Source organism: Esox lucius, chromosome 18, assembly GCF_011004845.1.
Source record: "Esox lucius isolate fEsoLuc1 chromosome 18, fEsoLuc1.pri, whole genome shotgun sequence".
Lineage (NCBI taxonomy): Eukaryota > Metazoa > Chordata > Actinopteri > Esociformes > Esocidae > Esox > Esox lucius.
The window spans coordinates 6,683,615-6,702,012 of record NC_047586.1 but is presented as its reverse complement, the minus strand read 5'-3'; the positions used below and the strand labels follow the sequence as shown (position 1 = coordinate 6,702,012).

At 42.9% G+C, this 18,398-nt stretch overlaps 1 protein-coding gene across 2 annotated transcripts in view; it reads right to left on the bottom strand.

The window, feature by feature from the left end:
• LOC105017821 (serine/threonine-protein kinase D3) overlaps positions 1 to 18,398 on the bottom strand; it is a 40,526-nt gene extending 22,128 nt beyond the window's left edge. For both annotated transcript variants that reach the window (XM_020056167.2, XM_010882734.4), the window contains exon 1: positions 17,957 to 18,398. In XM_020056167.2, the coding sequence (XP_019911726.2) occupies positions 17,957 to 18,310 (354 nt within the window). In that variant the 5' untranslated portion in view covers positions 18,311 to 18,398. The remainder of the gene's footprint in view (positions 1 to 17,956) is intronic.

Sequence of the window (18,398 nt, the reverse complement as noted above, 5' to 3'; positions counted from 1 at the left end):
CTGCTTTCGAGTGGTGAAGCAAGTCTAGGATTTTAATGGGAAAACTGACTCAACAGCGATGTGAACTCATGTGAAAACCACTGATCCCCTTGTTGTGCTAAGGCACCATTAACAGAGCTTAACGCTGCAGAAACGCAATCCCCTCACCCACTCTCCCTCCCTATTATCACACTGGAATCAGACCCTAAAGATTTTAGTTTTTCTCCTTTCTGCTTTTTATAAAAAAATACAATAAAATCTCCCCCAATTTTATTATGTTGAATTCGCAATTAAGACCCGCCTCATTACAGCAACTCCCAGCAGGTCTGGGAGAGTCAAAGATCAGAACATGTGTCCTCCGTTGCACCTCAGCCAAGCCAAGCGTTTGATCATATTGTTTACTAAAACAGTATTCACCAAACCCTGCATGTTTGGAAGGCAACATGTTCTCTGGCCAACAACACGACCTCAGCAAGCAGGCGCCTGACCCACCACGGGTCGGTTGAGTGCCGTGAGACAAGCCAAGCTTATCCATTCTCCATCGACAGCACCAAGCCTATTTGCATCAACCTCTGCGGGACCCGCGGGCGCTGTTAGTATACCGCAACTAGGGGCTAACCTTCTGACATAATAACGCAACTCTGCTGAGGAGTGTGACTTTGACCGCAGCGCCATCCTGGAGCCCCGTAAAGAGTTTAGGATCATGCAACTGAGGAGAGAGTAAGAGGTCAGGGTCACGTCTGTACCTTCATCCCCTGCTACATCGCAGTGAGGGTTAAATTTTTTTTGAAATGCAATAAAATCAGCCCCAAAATGCAGTAAGGTCCCTGGCAATTTCCAGCACTAGTTTTATTTACAGTGAAGTTATGCAGACACTCTGATCCAGAGTGACTTACAGTATATACATAAACATACTTCACCGACCCGGCACTGGGCATCAAACCCACAGCTTGGGGCATTGCATATGCCATGCATTACCAACTGAGGTACCCAGCACCCAGTGGCAGGGCAGACCAGTGCAGAATGCCTGTGTTACGTAAGTCTGTCTAAGCAGCTGGAGGCCCGGCACCCTGTCCCCCTAATCTCCACGGTACTTACGCCATTATCTGAGCCCATTAACCAAGGCCCGTCTCTACGGAGGTTCACTACATATCGTTTAAGGTCAGGTTTGGGTTTTCTCTGTGTTTCAGTACCAGGCACTGGCTGATGCATCTCCTTTGTTCAGGTTTGGGTTTTCTCTCACAAACGCACCAGCCATTCAGTATCGGGTATGGTGTGGGGGGGGGAAGCCTAACCGCCAAGCCAAGCCTGTGTGATGGTAATCTTCCAGTGGAGTGGGTACAGGGACGGGGGATGCCTGTTTTCTGCTAAGTGCAGAAGATTTTGCAAACGCACAGCCAGCAGATGTTGCAACAGACCGCGGGGTAATAGGTGTTCTGCTTCACTCTATCCACCAACTCGACTGTCTCGCGATGAACAAAACCTGAGCCTAAGCACTCAAACAGGCCATCAACCGACGCGCGATAAGCACCTGCACTACATTAAATTGGGGGGAATGGCGCACAACAAGACCTCGAAAACTCGAAATCAGACACAGCCATTTCCCCCCGTTAATAATATACAGTCGAAGTCGCTGATTTGGTTATGGCTGCTGGGGATGATCCTCGGCAGCCAGACGTGGCTCTTATCAGGCCATTACGGCTTCATATTAGTATGCAAGAGGCTCCAGGCAGCCCAATAGGAAAACCGAAAGGTAAACAGCTATTTTCTAGTTTCCCTGCACCTCACTGATCTGTCACCTCAGTAGAGCACTTAGCAGAAAACAACAGGAAGTACGGCTGACTGTGCCAAGGTCGCCATGACTTCCAGGGCCCCGTTGTCGCCATGACTTCCAGAGCCCTGTTGTCAAGCAGCGGGCCTCATTCATTTTGATGGTCAAGGCATAATTAATGATTACAAGAGACACGCCCCTCAAAATGAATAACTACGAGAGAGATGTCGTTCTTTATTCTGAAGGGTGAAAATATATAATTTCTTGCCTCTCAGTGCCGGTGAAACCAAAATGTTCATCTGTAGTCATGAAACTAGACTAGATAGACAGTAACTCCGACCACGCAAGTGTGCCTGCGCTGAACAGAGTCTTAATCTATTCAGTTTCACTACAAAAGTAGACAGGCAGTATCCATTTGCACTATGTTATCAAAGCACATGATGGCAGTGATTACAATAATAACCACTGAGATGTACTACAGAATAGCGCTAACCCAGCCCTGACGCTTTGAACCATGTAATTACATTCTGTAAGGTTATATGAGCCAGATCCAATCCATGTCCTCACAGAAAACACACCAGACCACATTCAGAGATAACCTACCAACAGACAGCAGAAACCGGGCCCCAAATGACACCCTATTTACAAAATACTGTACATTAATTAACCAGGTGGATTGAATCCCGACTATTGATTGGCTGATAGACGTGGTTTAAGATACTGTACACCACAGGTATGACATCACATCCATTTTTACTGCTCTAATTGATTCTGTAACCAAATGTATAAGAGCAGTAAGGCATATTACTGCACAGGTTTGTTATGTATTGCCAATATACCAAGGCTAAGCGTTCAGAACCACTCTTAGCCGTGGTATATTGGCCATATACCACACCGTTTCGTGCCTAATTGTTTACATACATGCATTCATACAGTATATATCCAACAGCCCTGGATCAACACAACGGACATGACTGCAGCAATGTATGTTTAGTCAACATCCAATATCAGGATAACTGGTTCTTATAAAGATGGGAAGCGTTATAAGCATGACTACACTATAGGGCCAGTGTAGTTGGGCAACCAGAGGTATTTATATCCATAGATTTTACCTGTGGACATTAACAGCTTTAGCACTAGGCTAGTACCATCTGTTGCATGATAATGGACATCATTAAGCCTCTGTGTAGACGGACACACTGTTCAAATGCACACTACTGTATCTGTCTGTCTGTCTCTGCCTTACCGACCTGGTGAGCATCAGTTACCTTAATATTGTAAATGTATACTTCAAAACTACAACCTACGGCACATTGTTGCCTTCATTTGCCTTCCATTGATCCGGGATTGTTACTTACACGTGTTACATTTTGAAAAGGAAGCAAGGATTGTTTATATTCAAACATTCAGTTTTTGTTTTTTTTAATAGAAGAGACCTGAGAATGAAAGGCAAGTTTGAAACACTAAAACATAAGAAACTAGGCAAGTCAAAATATCAATTATGAAAGGAATGTAAAGGGCAGGAGTCACCACACACAGACTGCCTCCCAATTCATTGTTCATCATAAACCATTAAGCTCATACAGAGAGACGGAGAGGCTGCTGCAGTTTGTTCTATGTGGAAAAAAACAGAGGTCAGGAACACCTTTTTCCCCAAATTTGTAAAAAGGTCAACAAAAGTCCCTTAAAACTATGCAGAATCCTGTCTAATATTTCAAAAAGTGAATTTTAAACACTGACTTTCCTCCTTTCCTCTTCCCCTAAGAGACCGGAATAGTATTATCTAGTCCAGGGTGGTGTAGGGGGTGGGGATAGCACGGCATGTCTATATCGAGTATGAGGAGACCACAAGTCAGCGCAATCTGACAGGCGGACCGGTGAGAAACACTCATTTAAACCTGCAGTTGTCTTCTGGTCATTTATGCTTTAATTTATGCTAGTAGTACTGTAAAAAGCTTACATGTTGCCCTTTTAACTCTGAAAAGCCACAGTTGTTAGAAAAACACTTTTTTTACATACATCAGCCTGAATGCATTTTTACCTAGCAAAACCCAGTTCCTGTGCAGAGGAAGTGCTTCAAAAAGCCACTTTGGCAAGTTGAGTCTTTACAGCTCAACAACAACAACTGAGAGAGATGCCTTTTTGAATCTGTCAAAGGCTCTTTGTGTAACAGAGGCAGTTTGTGCATTCCAGACATCTAAAGACGATGCGATGAACAAGACTCATTTGGGTAGAAATATAGGAAAATACTCTGATCCATTGGGCCAGTAACAATTAATTTAAGATCAGTGATGATTTCACAAGTTCCAACAATTTTCAAACCCATTTTTGCAATATCTATCTGAAAAGCACACTAACCAAACCCCAGTGACATATTTTTCACCAGAGTAGGAGAGGGGGAGGGGTGGCAGATGGTTAAACCAATCATTTAGCGACAGCCGGATGTGTGGAGAACATCTACATTTTACATTAAGTGATTTATCAGAAGCTCTGTGGAAACGCAAATTCCAATCCATGGAGTTCACAACTTTAGACTTCAATATGAGATGTTTGTCCATGTCACCATAACATCTAATGACATTTTTTAAGCTCACCACAAAAATGTAAAGTACTGCTTAGCACTGGGATCAAACCCACAAAGCCTTGGAGCAAGAGGCAGCAGCTTACTCCAATCGGCAGCTATCAACGTTACAACTCCATCACAACTGACCTATCGTTTTTTTTTGGAGGGTTTCAACACAATCTCAAAACATTGTCTTGACATTAACACTCAGATTGAATGCTCTGCATTAAGTTGTTTCTTTTTTAACCCTAAATCAAGATCTGTAACCACGCAGATGATTGCCAAGTCAGAACTGCCACAAACCGATGGTTTTTTGATAACGAGTCGATGTGAACTTGTGAGTTGCTGTTGGTTGATCCAGTGCCATAGGACTCTTCTAGTGTACTACTCAGGGGACAGGGTGTTTTTTTAGGACACAGCCCTGCTGTGACAGTCTGAGAGGTGTCGTTGAGAAGAGGTTATTGACAAAAATGCAAGACGCATATGATTTAAAATAATTTCTGACTGACCGTGTATGAAGAGGCTTTATTTGAGACCACGGTTTTGAATTTGTTCTAGTGGTAGTCTGAGATCCATGATCCTGGCCCGCATCTATTGAATGTGGCCCACTTGACCCGTTAAGGGAGGGGATTCTGTGTGTGTGTGTGTGTATGTCTGTCTGTCTGTCTGTTTGGGAATGGCCATAATCAGTGTCCTCTGTTGAAAACCTGTGATACAAAGTGTGGAGGGCGGTCCATAAACATGAAGAATATGAAGATGAAGAATATCAAGAATCTGAAATAATTCTGTATGGAGAAAGGGCATCAAATCTTTTGGAATGTGTTTGGATTTCATGAAACATTCTTTAAATAGTGAGGTATTGATAAGTTTTAAACCAATGGGTGCCAAAAATGTGTACAAACAATTATGTTAGCATAAAATAATATAATTTCGACAATTTCTTGAGCATAAAGCTCAGCATTTGTCTTATTTCTTTCAGTATTTCTTCACCACAGGTGACATTTTGGACTAGACTATCCGTTTTTTGCAGCCTGGAGAGCTAGTGTTACATTTCCTTCAATCAAAGATTGTGAGAAATAAATACGCATTCATCTAGTTCTTAGAATCAACTTCAAGTAGCAGTTTTCCTTTCTGACTCTCTTCATTCCGACCCATCAATAGACACTCGCTGCTCAGGAAGTCCCAGCTATGCGTGTCACGCAGAAAACGTGGCCCACTGGTTACACTTGGCAAGTAGGTTTTGCGCTAATATTCCGAGAACCAGAATATAAATAAATCCACATTGTTTCCGTTTTCCGTCTGTGATCTGCCTTCAATGGGGATTGGAGCGTATTCTGCACGGCACACTGTAGGGCCTTAGCATATCGCAAACCACGCAAACAACAACCCAACGCATTTCATATTCCAACACTACAGCTCACAGTAGGAAAAACCAGGGGTCCATTTGGAATTTGTGATAGTGCTATAATGACTAGGCTAACAGTGTGAGATTCCACGTATTAATACTGTAGGCAGTCATTTCCGTGGGTCTTTTTATTAACTCTAGAGCGCCAACTTTCTACAACTTGCTGAAGGACTGGCTTAAAAAGTAGTATTTCTGTTCTGGTCAGGAATGAGACGTATTATTACTCTGTTTTCTCTGAGCTTTTTGAAAGCAAATCAGGAATATATAACGTTACTGTCACGGAGTTGTGCCACTGCATGACAGGTCCGTAGGCCTAGCACTGGCTAATTGTATCCATGCATTGGCTTAAAAAAATACGAGGTTCCCTTAAAAATAAATTTGATACGATAACACCATTAAAAAACTGTGTATGATTGTATTAAATTACTACACTATTGTTTTGGTGGTGTTTTAGGCCGATTTCGCTGTGCATTAATAGATATAATGAGGGCACGAACAGCTCTGTTCCACTATAGAATCCCTACATCCTCCTCTCAAATGTTTTTTCTCAGCCCCCTCTGACCAGAGGAGGAAGGGAACCGACACATTTATCACTAGGGAGGGACTTGAGGCATTACAACAAGGTCTGCATTCTTAACAGTGCCCTATTCCCTGTACTCCAAAAAGAAAACATTTGATGGGGGCACTTTGAGGTTTCTTCATATTGAAACTGTGGGGGAACCTGTGTAAGTTCAACTACTTTTTTATTGTTCCTCAAAGAACCATTTACAGAACTTTTGAGGGTAGATTTTTGAACGGGCAGGTTGTTCATTATGGTCATATTTCATATAACTCATAAATAGTTATATGAAATATGACAGTCTTAAACAGTCTTTCTTCCAATAAGTGGAAGTTAAGTATGTTAAAAATCTGCTTTACCTTTTCAGGGAATTGTTTGGGTGTACATAATAATATTGTGGACGTATACTGGTGAATAAAAAGGACGTGTGAGTATACACAGCTGATTGGCCAACTGGTCTTTTTTTCTCTGGCAAGCACTTTTGGAAGGGTCTGTCTGAGGTACAAGTTTGAGGGGAGGTGTTTTTCTCCAAATTATGCTTTGGCCCACAACAGCCGGCCTTCTGCCAGGTGTCAACAGCCTTATTTGGGTCCGAGTTCACGGATACAGGAGCAGTTGTGCGAAGTTACTTTAAGTCCAAGGTTAGAACATGCGTAAAACATGGAAGCACACGAAAAGGGAATACAGTTCCACGTCCTGCTGATTCACACCTTAAAGGCACAGCAGACGTAGGAGGGGAACCATGTACAACGACGACAACAACAACAACAACAAGCGGTGGCAAGAAACCATTAACTCCCCATTTACAAAATTACAATTACACAATTCACTAATACTAGCTGTCTGCCTATGGCCTGGAGGGCACTTTAAAAACCCGTAATAATCACTAGTGGATGAAACTCGGCCACTCTTAATGGGGATTGTATAATCGTACCCTTGCCTGGCCACAGGGATAATCCAATTCCAGTGCAGAAGCCCGTTCCTGCAGGCCAAACAACACCCTATTCCCTGTATAGTGCACTACTTGTGACCATGACCCCATAGAGTCCTAGGAAGAGGTAGTGTGCTGAGGCCCTATTGAGCGCCGGCCTATGTTTCCAGAGTTCACAGTCAGATTGGGAACAGACTGTAGGGTTATGCCTGGTCCAGTTGAGAGTCAACCCCAGGCCTCCAGAGAAAAAAAGAACCTGTGTGTGTGTGTTCCTGTTTGATGGCGATCGGTCCTCACCACGATAGTAAAACAAGGACAATCATGCAAACCTCGCTTTAACAAGAAGCTTCATCTGATTTGGGGTTAAAAGTAGGCCTAGCATTAGGGTTATTGTTAAATCTAGGTATTAAGGGTTAGATTTAGGAGTTAGGGTCAGGTTAAGGTTAGGTTATTGACGTTACAGTTAGGGTTAGGCTGGATTAATATTAGGGTTAGGTAAAATGAGATGCTGGTCATGTTGCATCTTGTTTTATTTTATATCCTGCTTTTTTATTTCATTTGTAAAAAATATTCTTACATTTACTTAGTTACTTTCTTTTACTGACTGCATTGTTTGAAGTGCAGAGACTGAAGCATTTACCTACACCCACAAAAACATCTGCCATGATGTGTACGCAATGAATAATACCTAGAGACTTTGGAGCACGCACACACACACAGACTGTGAGAGATACTTGGAAATAGCAAATGTCATTGTCTTTCAATTACATTTCAATGGAAATCCATAAATCACATGATTACATTTTCAAATCAATTCAAATACAATATTTAGCACAATTTAAGTCAGAACATCCATTATGAGAAATCTACGTTTTAAAGTGGAAGGTTACCAGTTAACGCTAACTCACCAGAGACAATGTGCATGGTCGTGTCCAAAAAGGAACTCTTATCATTTAAAAAAATATATTTTTAACCTTATTCATTCAGAGAAAACAACTGAGGCTCAGGCCTCTTTCACAGCTGAGTCCTGTATTACAATGACAAAAGCACACACATAATGAACATTTTAAATACACGCATTAAGAAAAACTATCACAATTAATTGATAGAAATTTGATGTCATTTAAATGATCCTATAGTCAGTAAAAATAAATTGTAGGTCACTTTGAATGGAAATGGAGTATGGGGAAAAGTAAAAGAACACAGTTTAACCCAGTATTGAATGAGCACACGGTTTCTCCAGGACTATCCAGCCTTGGGAATATATTTGAAAACTGCTGTTTTTCCAACTAATATTCAAGGTTTGATAGTCAAGAATTTTCTGCATGACAGACTTTTATAAAAACATTAACCAAATTCTTAGCCCTTCTAGAGGTCAGGTTGTCCAAGCCAACTGAAGTATATAAAAGATAATGATGTTTGCCAAAATTCTGACAATTAATAAAACGCAAGGCTGATAGACTGCATTCAGAGGTTTCAGTACAGAAGCTGAGGCATGCATATATGGCACATCACCATTATCTAGCAGGACATAAAGGTTGCTTGCACAATTTTATTTCTATGCTGATGTGATCATTTATTCTTGCTGATGTGATCATCATTTGTTTCTTTAAAAGACACCCATTTCGATCTTTAACTCTGTAATGTGTGTTTTAAAAGAAATTTTTTATCTAACCAAATCCTGACATATTTGTAGGAAGGAAAACATTTTACATCACAACCATTCAGGATAGTGATTTTGGAGTACACCAAAAGTGGTGTTTGTGACCTAGAAAATGCCAATTGGTTTTGTTTGCATTTAGTCCCAACCTACGATCCGTAAGAACATTTCTTAACAGTTGGAACTCAGACCGCAGGTGTGTAACAGCATGTTCCAGAGAGAGAGCAGCATCGTACAGCACTGCGTCATCAGCATAACAATGAAAATAATTTCTCACAGAGTTGAAAATATCATCGATGTTCAGAGTGAACAATAAAGGACCAAAAATGTAACCATGTGGAACATGGCTCATAGGGTTCAGTTGAAAACAACTGCACTATATGGGGGATAAGTTGCCACTGGAGAGTGTGTAAAGGCCTCAGTAGATAAGGTAAGGTAAATGTGAATGTTTTCAGGTGTATGAAGATAGCTTAGTCCTTATGTCTGTTCAAATACATATGGCTGCCACGTTCCCCTGCTGGCTAATGCCACTACACTTCACACACACCCACACACACAGAGACCCAGGCCTGTCTCTGTTACCGTGGCAACACTCATCCCGTTGGGGTCGCGGCCCCCTCTTTCCAGAGTCTGGATGTGGTGATGTGTTTTGTGTATTTCTGTGAACCAGCTACCCAGCTGAGATACCTCATAACATGTTTCCTTAGATTTCCTACAAAGGCTGAAATGAAGCGACGTTCTGGTCCAGCACTGGTGGAACTGGGGACTATGAATGAAATTCTCTGCTACCCAGCATGTGGAGCCAAACGTTACAAATAAATCTAGAACTCGATATAAAAAAAAAACCCGTTTAATTAGGGGCCACAGCTGTGTAACTGACACCCGTGAGTGACTGAGTGGAGCCCACCATGCAGTGTTCCAACCAGGAAGAGGAGAGGAATCCCCCCCCCGCCTTGAACCGCTGCCAACAGGCATGGTGAAGAACTGGGCTCCCACATGCTCGCAATCAGCCCCAGAGGGAGCAAACATACAGCCCAGGGAGTTGAGACAAGGTAAAGCTATTCATTAAACCTGTCCCTTTTTGGGCAATATGGGACAGCTTTTCCAACTCAGAAGCCACGCCACCTCCCCACTCCCCAAATATCCCTCCCTGTGCAGAGAAGCTCTCTGCAGAAAAAAAGAGCCTCAAATTGTAAGGTACATGAAGTACAGTGCAATCAAATCTCAATTAGTTTGCTTTCTGAAGGGGTGCACTGAGGTATTATGGAGTAGCAGGGGAATATCGGTATTTCAGAATTTCTCTGCCTCCCCAATGGCACGCCTGTCTCTACTCTTAGGCGCGCTACTTTTGACCAGGGAGTCCAGTACATAGGGATCCGGTTTAGGGTGAGTCCCCCAGGACATGGTGCCCCAACGACCATACCCAGGACACTGATCAGACGTTGGACCGCCCTATTGGCCTGAATAGAGCGCTAGTCTCTGAGGTTGCTTAAATGCAGACAGACGTGCTCCCCATTAGACTCAGATAACCAGCAAAGCGTGCTCTCCGTCTCTCTCTCTCACATTCTCGTTCTCGCTATCTTACTCGCTATCTCTCTCTCGCTCTCTCTTAGCCTCAGTCTCTCAGTCTCTCACTTTCGGGGAGAGACGAAAAAACAGCACGAGGCCTGACTCATCTTGGGTAAAGCAACTGATTTAAAATGATATTATTTCAGACCAGGGCTGATAACCAAGCAGGCTCATTTGGACACACTGTGTCATTACACTGAGGTGTAGGCCCTGTCGGAGAGTAGCTCTGGGCCACGCTGTAGTGCCCTGCAGTTAAGTACGCAAACGTATGAAAAGCAGGTCCCGCGAAAAACTGTTATCAATGAACAGCATCTCAATGAGACACCAGCCATTGTCGCTCACGACGTGTCAACGGGCTTGGCAGTGATGTCAGTCAAATCCTACGTTCTCCTTCCTGATGCAAGAAAGATACCGGCGAGCTGAGCTGACCTTCCCTCGTATTCGGTGGTGTGGACAGCTGGGTCAGTGCATAGCAGAACGATTTAGTGTACGTTCAAAACCAGATGGCGGGGTTTTATATCCCGTCTGACCAAGAAACGTTGGCTGTCATTTTGTGAACATGTCCTGCTGATTGTACGCGTTAAATCAAAGACTTTGTTGGCATCCAGCCAGAGACAAAACGCGCTTGGTGCCCCTCTGTCTGCGGTGGCATGTCTTGTTCTCTAAGCTCCCTGTTTTACATGGCTGAACAGAATAAGAATAATGCAGATATCCTATTGGACAATAAGAGTCCATCAGTAGATCAAACTCTCCACTTCCTGGTTCCGGACTGGTCAAGCTGGAACTGTATCAATGGAAGTCTTCGTAACGAGCACATGCTGACAGCTGTACTTCATGGAATGTCAAATTGAATTAATGGCATTGGCTTCCCAGAAAGCTAAGATAACATTATTCAATGTTCAAGTGTTTGGGTCAAATACTCGAAAACACTCTCTTGTATAGCCTCGGTGCGCCTTGGCTATTTTTACTCTGTATTGTACAAAAGACAATTTGTTTCCTCATCGCAGTGAGAGACAAAGAGCTTTGAATGTATAAAAAAAAAACATCAGGGACATTCTGAAAAGAGACAGACGCAGCCTATAGCAGTACTCTGACAGCTCAAGACAGATGAAATATACTTTTATCCAATAATCAACATGACTGTCGGGCAAGCTGGCCAGCGTACTCTCGGCTGAGGAAGGAGTTCAGAGCTGGCCGGGTTACAGAGACTGCTGGAGGTGGATGTCTACATGGTTGAAATCACCAGCTGGAATGCAGTGGAGTATCATTCAAATTAAATCCAGTACTAGTCCCTGTGTCCCCAAAAATGTCATGGATGGAGTCTGCGTTCCAAATGGCACCTGATCACTCAGAAACTCTGGTTGAGAGCAGGGAAATGAAAGGATGATAGGCGGTCATTCATGACAGAGAAATTGTGTTGTCTAACCAAACATTTCATAACCTTTTGCCTTTTGGAAACCACCAAATAAAAAATAGAACACTACACACACACACACAAACACATTAAAAAAAACAATGCAACTAAAAACCACTGGTCTAACCAAGTGAATGAAAGGATAAGCATGCCCCCAAACCACTCCGCTCACGCTTTGACACCAAGTCATGGAGGGGCAGAGGCCCCCGCAATTCAGACACATATAGAACATGTCACCACTCCACAACTCTGTGCACATACTACAGTGAAACAGTCACAGCAGCTCAATAAAAAGGAAGCGACTTTTGCAGACAGGAACTAAAAACTAACGCCATGTTGGCTTGGAGAAGCAATCAGCAGGATGTAACGCAGATGTCTGTCACTTTGAGGTGAACGTGAATGAAAGTGTTTCTGAAAGACGTGTTTTTATTTGAGAATAATTGAATGCATCAAGGGGAAACTTAAGCAAAGTAAACACTGTGGGGTGCCAAGGCCCTGTAAACACATTAACGCAATCATGACTTGGTCAGCTGATGGAAATCAGAAATAAAGGAAAGTCGGGAAACCGTTGGTTGAATGCAACATTTGGCATGTTTGAGAAGGTATATGAAAGTAGAAGATGGCTTTATTCCTCAATGGTACGAAATGAAATTGAATCTGTTCAAGCCACTGTAGTCAACACAGGTATTTCACCTCTGAGACTGCTGTGGAAAAACAAATACATATTGTATAACACAACAGGCTGTTACTGGGCCCTCTGAAGTACATAGTACTAACCCACCGAGAACCTTTTCTTTTTAGAGTGTATCAGTCAGGCTTCACATGACGTAGTCCAAACAGCCACAGGGTTTCGTAGGTATTCCCAGCCATCAGCAGCCCCATGTCTTAGCCATTAAACAGGACACAGACCTTGCGTCCCAAACAGTAGCCTATTCCAACTGAGTTCACTAATTAGCGGAGCATTAGGGTATATGCTGTCATTTGGGATTCAGCTAGGCCCGAGATGTTCTGCAGGGCACAAGGCCCCCCCACCGCGAATGCAGCCCTTAAAGCTCAACAAATTCTGCAGCAACGCGATAATGACCCGTGCCTGTCCAATAAAGACGGAGCTTGCCAACAGCGTGGCCCAGAGCGTTGGCGCTGCCTGCCGATGCCAGGCCTGCCTAAACATTAGCAAGTCGCCGCACCAGAACTGGAGAAGACCTAGAGTTCCGCTGAGCACAGTCCTCCATTCTAGTGACGCTGCGTGACAAGGAACACGGTGAAGTCAAGGACTGAACAAAAACCTGCTTGAGTCATTACAGCCAGAATCTCAGGGATATGCGATGATTTGTGGACATTGTACCTGGTAATGACAGGGCCTCCTTACACTCCGGCAAGCAGGCCTGGTTTAACAATGTATCATAAATGTTTATATGGATCTTAAGAAGCCGTGTTTTGATACTAAACAACGTGGCCTGAGAAAGGTCAGGTTCACCCGGCAGGCTGCGGCATTCCCGGCAGGGTCAGAGTTCAACGGCGTTTAGGATTGCCCCTCTGTGAAACAAATAATACCGGCTAACCAGCCATTCGGCTGCATTCTAACTCGACCTAAACGTTGATGATATGCTGTTTAACGCGCCTGTTATTCCCTATGGGCTGTCCCTGACCTCAACCGTGCGCATGGACCGCAAGGCAGTAGGTCTATTGCAATCTCGCTCTCTCTCTCTACCGGTCTCTCATCCACTATTTCTCATTCTCTCCGTCCCACTCTCTCCCACTTGTTGTTTCTCTCCCTCCCACTCATTCTTTTTCTCTCTCTGTCATCACTGCCTGTCAGTGCACCAGAGGCTCGTCCCAGCCGGTGCCTGTAACAGTGATGATGCCCTGCTGTTGCCAGGGCCGGCTGAAAGGGCGGTGGTCTTCACAGCGAAGAAGAGGAGCTCTGTCAGCAGGTGGCCCAGTTGGTTGGGAGCATTGGGTCCGTAAACGGACTGAATCCCCAAGGTGAAAAATCGGTTGTTCTGCCCTTGAGCAAGGCAGTTAACCCTAATCGTTCCAGAGTCACCTTCGATAACGGCTGATCCCTTGGCTGTGAGCCTGACTCTCGGAGGAGTCTCAGTGTGAGTGGAATGTGCAAGAAAAATATTTCCGATTCACAGGTGTATAACACGCCTTGTACATGTGTGAAATAGTATAAATACAAGAAACTCCCCTTACTGCAATACATTATATCTCCAAGATACAACGCCACAACATCTGACTGAATCTGGTACAGGCCTGATGAGAAATGGGATTTAAAAAAAAGCATGGTTTAGAATCTAGGCTACGTCGTTAACCGTTGTTCTCTCTGCTGATCCAGTCATGTCCTGTGCATTGGCTGAGACTAATTGCTAGCCCATGGCACTTTGGAGCAGGAAACCCACATTCCACCAACACGGCACAGCTAAACATGCAAGAGACCGGGGGAGGGGTGGTCAATCTGCCTCACACACCATCAGGTCAATAAGCTATATGGCTTCTGTCACCTTGACATGTCATTCCTGTCCCACAATGTGAGTTGTCGAATAAAGGTGTGGTATTAAATGTGAACTTGTAGGGTAGTCAAATTGCAGTCTTTATCATTTTATTTTATTTCAATATGTGTGTGTGTATATTTAGCAAAGTCCTTCAAACTTTGCTTTGATCAAAGAATCCTCCATTTGTAGCAATTACAGCCTTGCCGACCACTGGTGCCATTTTAGATGTCAGTTGGTTGAGGTCATCTGAAGAGGTTTCACCCCATGCTTTCATTAAGCTCCTCCCACAAGTTGAATTGGCTTGATGGGCACTTCTTAAGAGTTACAGAAGAAAGTTATTTGTTTCTGCCCATTTTGAACCTGTAATCAAACTCATAATTGCTGATGCTCCAGACACTCAACTAATCTAAAGACAGCAAGGTTTTTTGCTTCTTTAATCAGCACAAAATTTTTCATAACTAACATAACTAACATAATAGACAAAAAATTGCTTTTCTTTCAAAAATAAAGGCATTTCGAAGTGACCCCAAACTTTTGAATGGCAGTGTACACAACCCGTTTAACACAAGAAGAACTGTTGGTCCATCATAACCAGATAATAATCTTGGTCAAAAATTAAATCGCACCTAAACAGGCAGAAATTGCAGGACATTTATTTACACCAATATAATAATCACAATTTCACAGTGTATTTTTGACTAAAATAAATCTCTCAATTTTAACTGGACTGCCCATTTTAAAAGGCTTAAATAACTTTCTACTTAACATGTGAAACATTATCTCCCCTTGTAAAAAATGCATGACCAAAAGAGTATATTCATTATAATCAACTTTAATTAAAAATTGAAAGTTTCCTACCACTGAAGGATTTTTTTTCCTGATGAAACTGGATCAAATTAACATACAACATCATTAATGGCCATAATGACAATATTGGAATAATGCAAGTCGCTTAACCAATAAAGCCTTGTCCAGAGAACACAAAAATATAATTATTGCACTGGCAAAGAGCCACATCTCCGGGAACTAATTTGACCGTCTCGGGGTAAGCAAGACCTGCGCCTTTTCAGGCAAACGGGCTCTGGGCTGACGCACACCATTTCCCTAAATAGGGGCGGTGGACAATAAGCCTGGGATGACATCTCCACAGGGATGACATCTCCACAGCCATTAGCCTTTGGTTTTCAGGACTGATGAAAACAACGATGAGCGGTGACGATCTCTGTGAAATATGAAGTGTTCTGAACTGTTTGTTCTAGTTCTAGCTCATTCAAAATTCAAAAGTTCCAGAGTTTATAACACAAAACAATCTCTTTATTAGACCAAAGTGCATTTGGTTGGACATTAATAAATAGGTCAGCAATCTGCGAGTCAGTCCTAGGCTCTATTTTGTTGTTTAGTAAGCAAAACCAAAATGCCTCAAAGACTTCATCTGTTACACATTAATGAAAAACAACATCAGCTGAGAGCACTCTACGCTGATTCATTTTCATTGTCACCATGAAAAGTTGCTCTATTCTATCCTCATACCTTGCAGTTTGTATAGCATTGACAGTAAAACTGAATGTACAGAATTTAATTTCTTTCTCATCCACTTTTATAACCATAATAAACTGACTAAACAGTTGAAGTTTCAAGGAAATTAATCTTCACCCCCTCGACCATGACAACACGACGACAGACAGATCTTGTCTCAGCCGCTGTCACTTTCTGTCCCATTCTCTGTCATTTGTGCTGTCAAATAAATAAATGCCGGAACCCTAAGCAAGTTTCCTTGCTATTTTACTCATAAGCACCTCTCTGTCTGTGGGGTGCATCCTACAGAAGCCTGAGTCTGGGGTGAGTGACAGGACAGGTAGAGCTGAGCTGACAATGGGGCCAGGCAGGGGCTGCCTGGGACAGTATGGCGGCCTGTAGGGGAGGGGAACTTCCTTACTGGCTTCCTGGACACCCCAGGGACTGTCCCTGTTCCCTCCTACAGGAGAACAAACATTACACATACCGTAAATATGGGCCCAGAACTTCAGTACTCCCACAACCTGTTCCCCATTCAGGGCACTACTTTAGACCAGAGTCCTATCCATAGTCTCTGACAGTGAGGTGGTGGGAGGTCCTATCAACATATCTTAGAGTGAGCCAACATCAGTCAAGCAACTTCTTATCACACTGTTTGCTCAGTCAGGATGCATTCGCCATACCCAACGTACCACAAGGGGTCACTGGAGTGCAGCAAGACAAGGCAGCCCGGTCCGCCCCCCGAACCCTCAGCACTGTCACGATGCCGCCACCAGAAGTAAAACTCGAAGTCAAACAGGCGAGGCACTGCCACTTTGGAGGGCTTTCGTAAAAGTCTAAAATGGCAGGTAACAGGGTCATTCCACAAATGTGGTGGGTTTAAATTTTTTTTTTACAAAAATTCTTAGGCTTTTCATGTCATACAGTAACAAGGTTGACATGCTTATTTTAAATCACCCCCATTGCAGGAAGAATGAAAGCTTGCTCTGCGAAACCAGGGAATGGCAATTGGTTTAAAAAAAAAAAAGTTGAGCAAGCTCACTGGCTTTTACACAACGATTTGAACATGAAGGGTTTACTTATCAGGGGACATGATGCAAATGACACCCTTTCTGACGGATCAACCCAACCACAGAAAACATACATTGTTTTTACAGTATAAACATCTTATGTGTTGACCTGTGTATTGGTCAAAGAAAGACCGGGACCGGCACGTGTGACACGGCGATGTTCTGTAACATACAGTTATGTCTTGGATAAACAACCGCTGGGGCATCTACTGCGTGCAAAAAACAGATGTCAAAACCACATCTCAGCTAAGCAGAAACCTAAAAACAAGCCAACACGACAAAACCATGATAAAATATCTGCAACATTTTCAACGTATTTCTCTAAAAATCCCACCTATAGTTATTTTTTTTTTAGCTCTGATGCTCATTTTACAGTATAAAGTAATACTTAATGGCTTGTTACTACACCTACTTGTGGTCTAGTATATACTCATTCCTACATTTCACATGTGAATTATAAAACTTTTAGAAGCCAATAATGTCTTTAAACAGAACAAACTAGATGTCCCCTGAAGACTATTGTGGAAATCAATTGTATATTTTTGATATAGGCATTTAAAATCATCGATTATTCAGAGCTAGAGTCTATGTATAATGCCTGTATTAAATATATAAAATGTCAAAATACATTTACATTGCACATTACACTGTATCATTGCTATGACATGGGTTTGATGTACATACCTAGTTCATTTGTGTGCTTCTAAGTCACTAATAGATTATTTGATTTATAAATGCAAACATAGGTACCATTGTCTTGCACTGGTGTTATTTTGCCCTGAACAAAATCAGAAAACGGATGTTTCTGTCTAACCAACTGGGTGATCTTGATGCTCCCTACTGGTATACAGAAAAAGCTTGTAGATTTAACTAAATTAAATGACATTAAAAAAAAAATCTGAATTACACTATTTGGCACAAAAAGTATTTGACTATAGGTTAGGGTCTAAAAATACCACTCTTATATATTACATTTTAATTACACAGTTAAAACAGCACTATACTGAAAACCGTTACCTTACCTTTTGGTCCACTATTGAACATACGAGCTCCTTCACCGCAGATAAACCGGACAGATCGCTCGCGTCCAGGTTCACCGTTTCCCTTGTGAGTCCGATCTGTAGAAGAAATGAAACCCCGTGGAAAGAGTACCGGGAATTGGTGGGGCTCGGGGCGCTAAGACTACCATTTGATAGTCGACTGATAAGAGTCGCCGGCGGACTTGGAGACGGTGAAGGAGTCGGTGGGGCCACTGGATGCGGAGCGACAGACAGGGGGTAGAGTCTGGGCAAGGGTGGAGGGGTCGAACTGCTGTAGGACGACATTGGCTGGCTCATGTCTTCTTGACCGGAGAAAGACGCAAAGTTGACCGACATTTAATGTATTATTTATAATAGTTGCTCTCAAGTTCCATGTATCAACAACTTCGGGTGAGTTGAAGCATCTGTTTCATTTGTTGGTGGG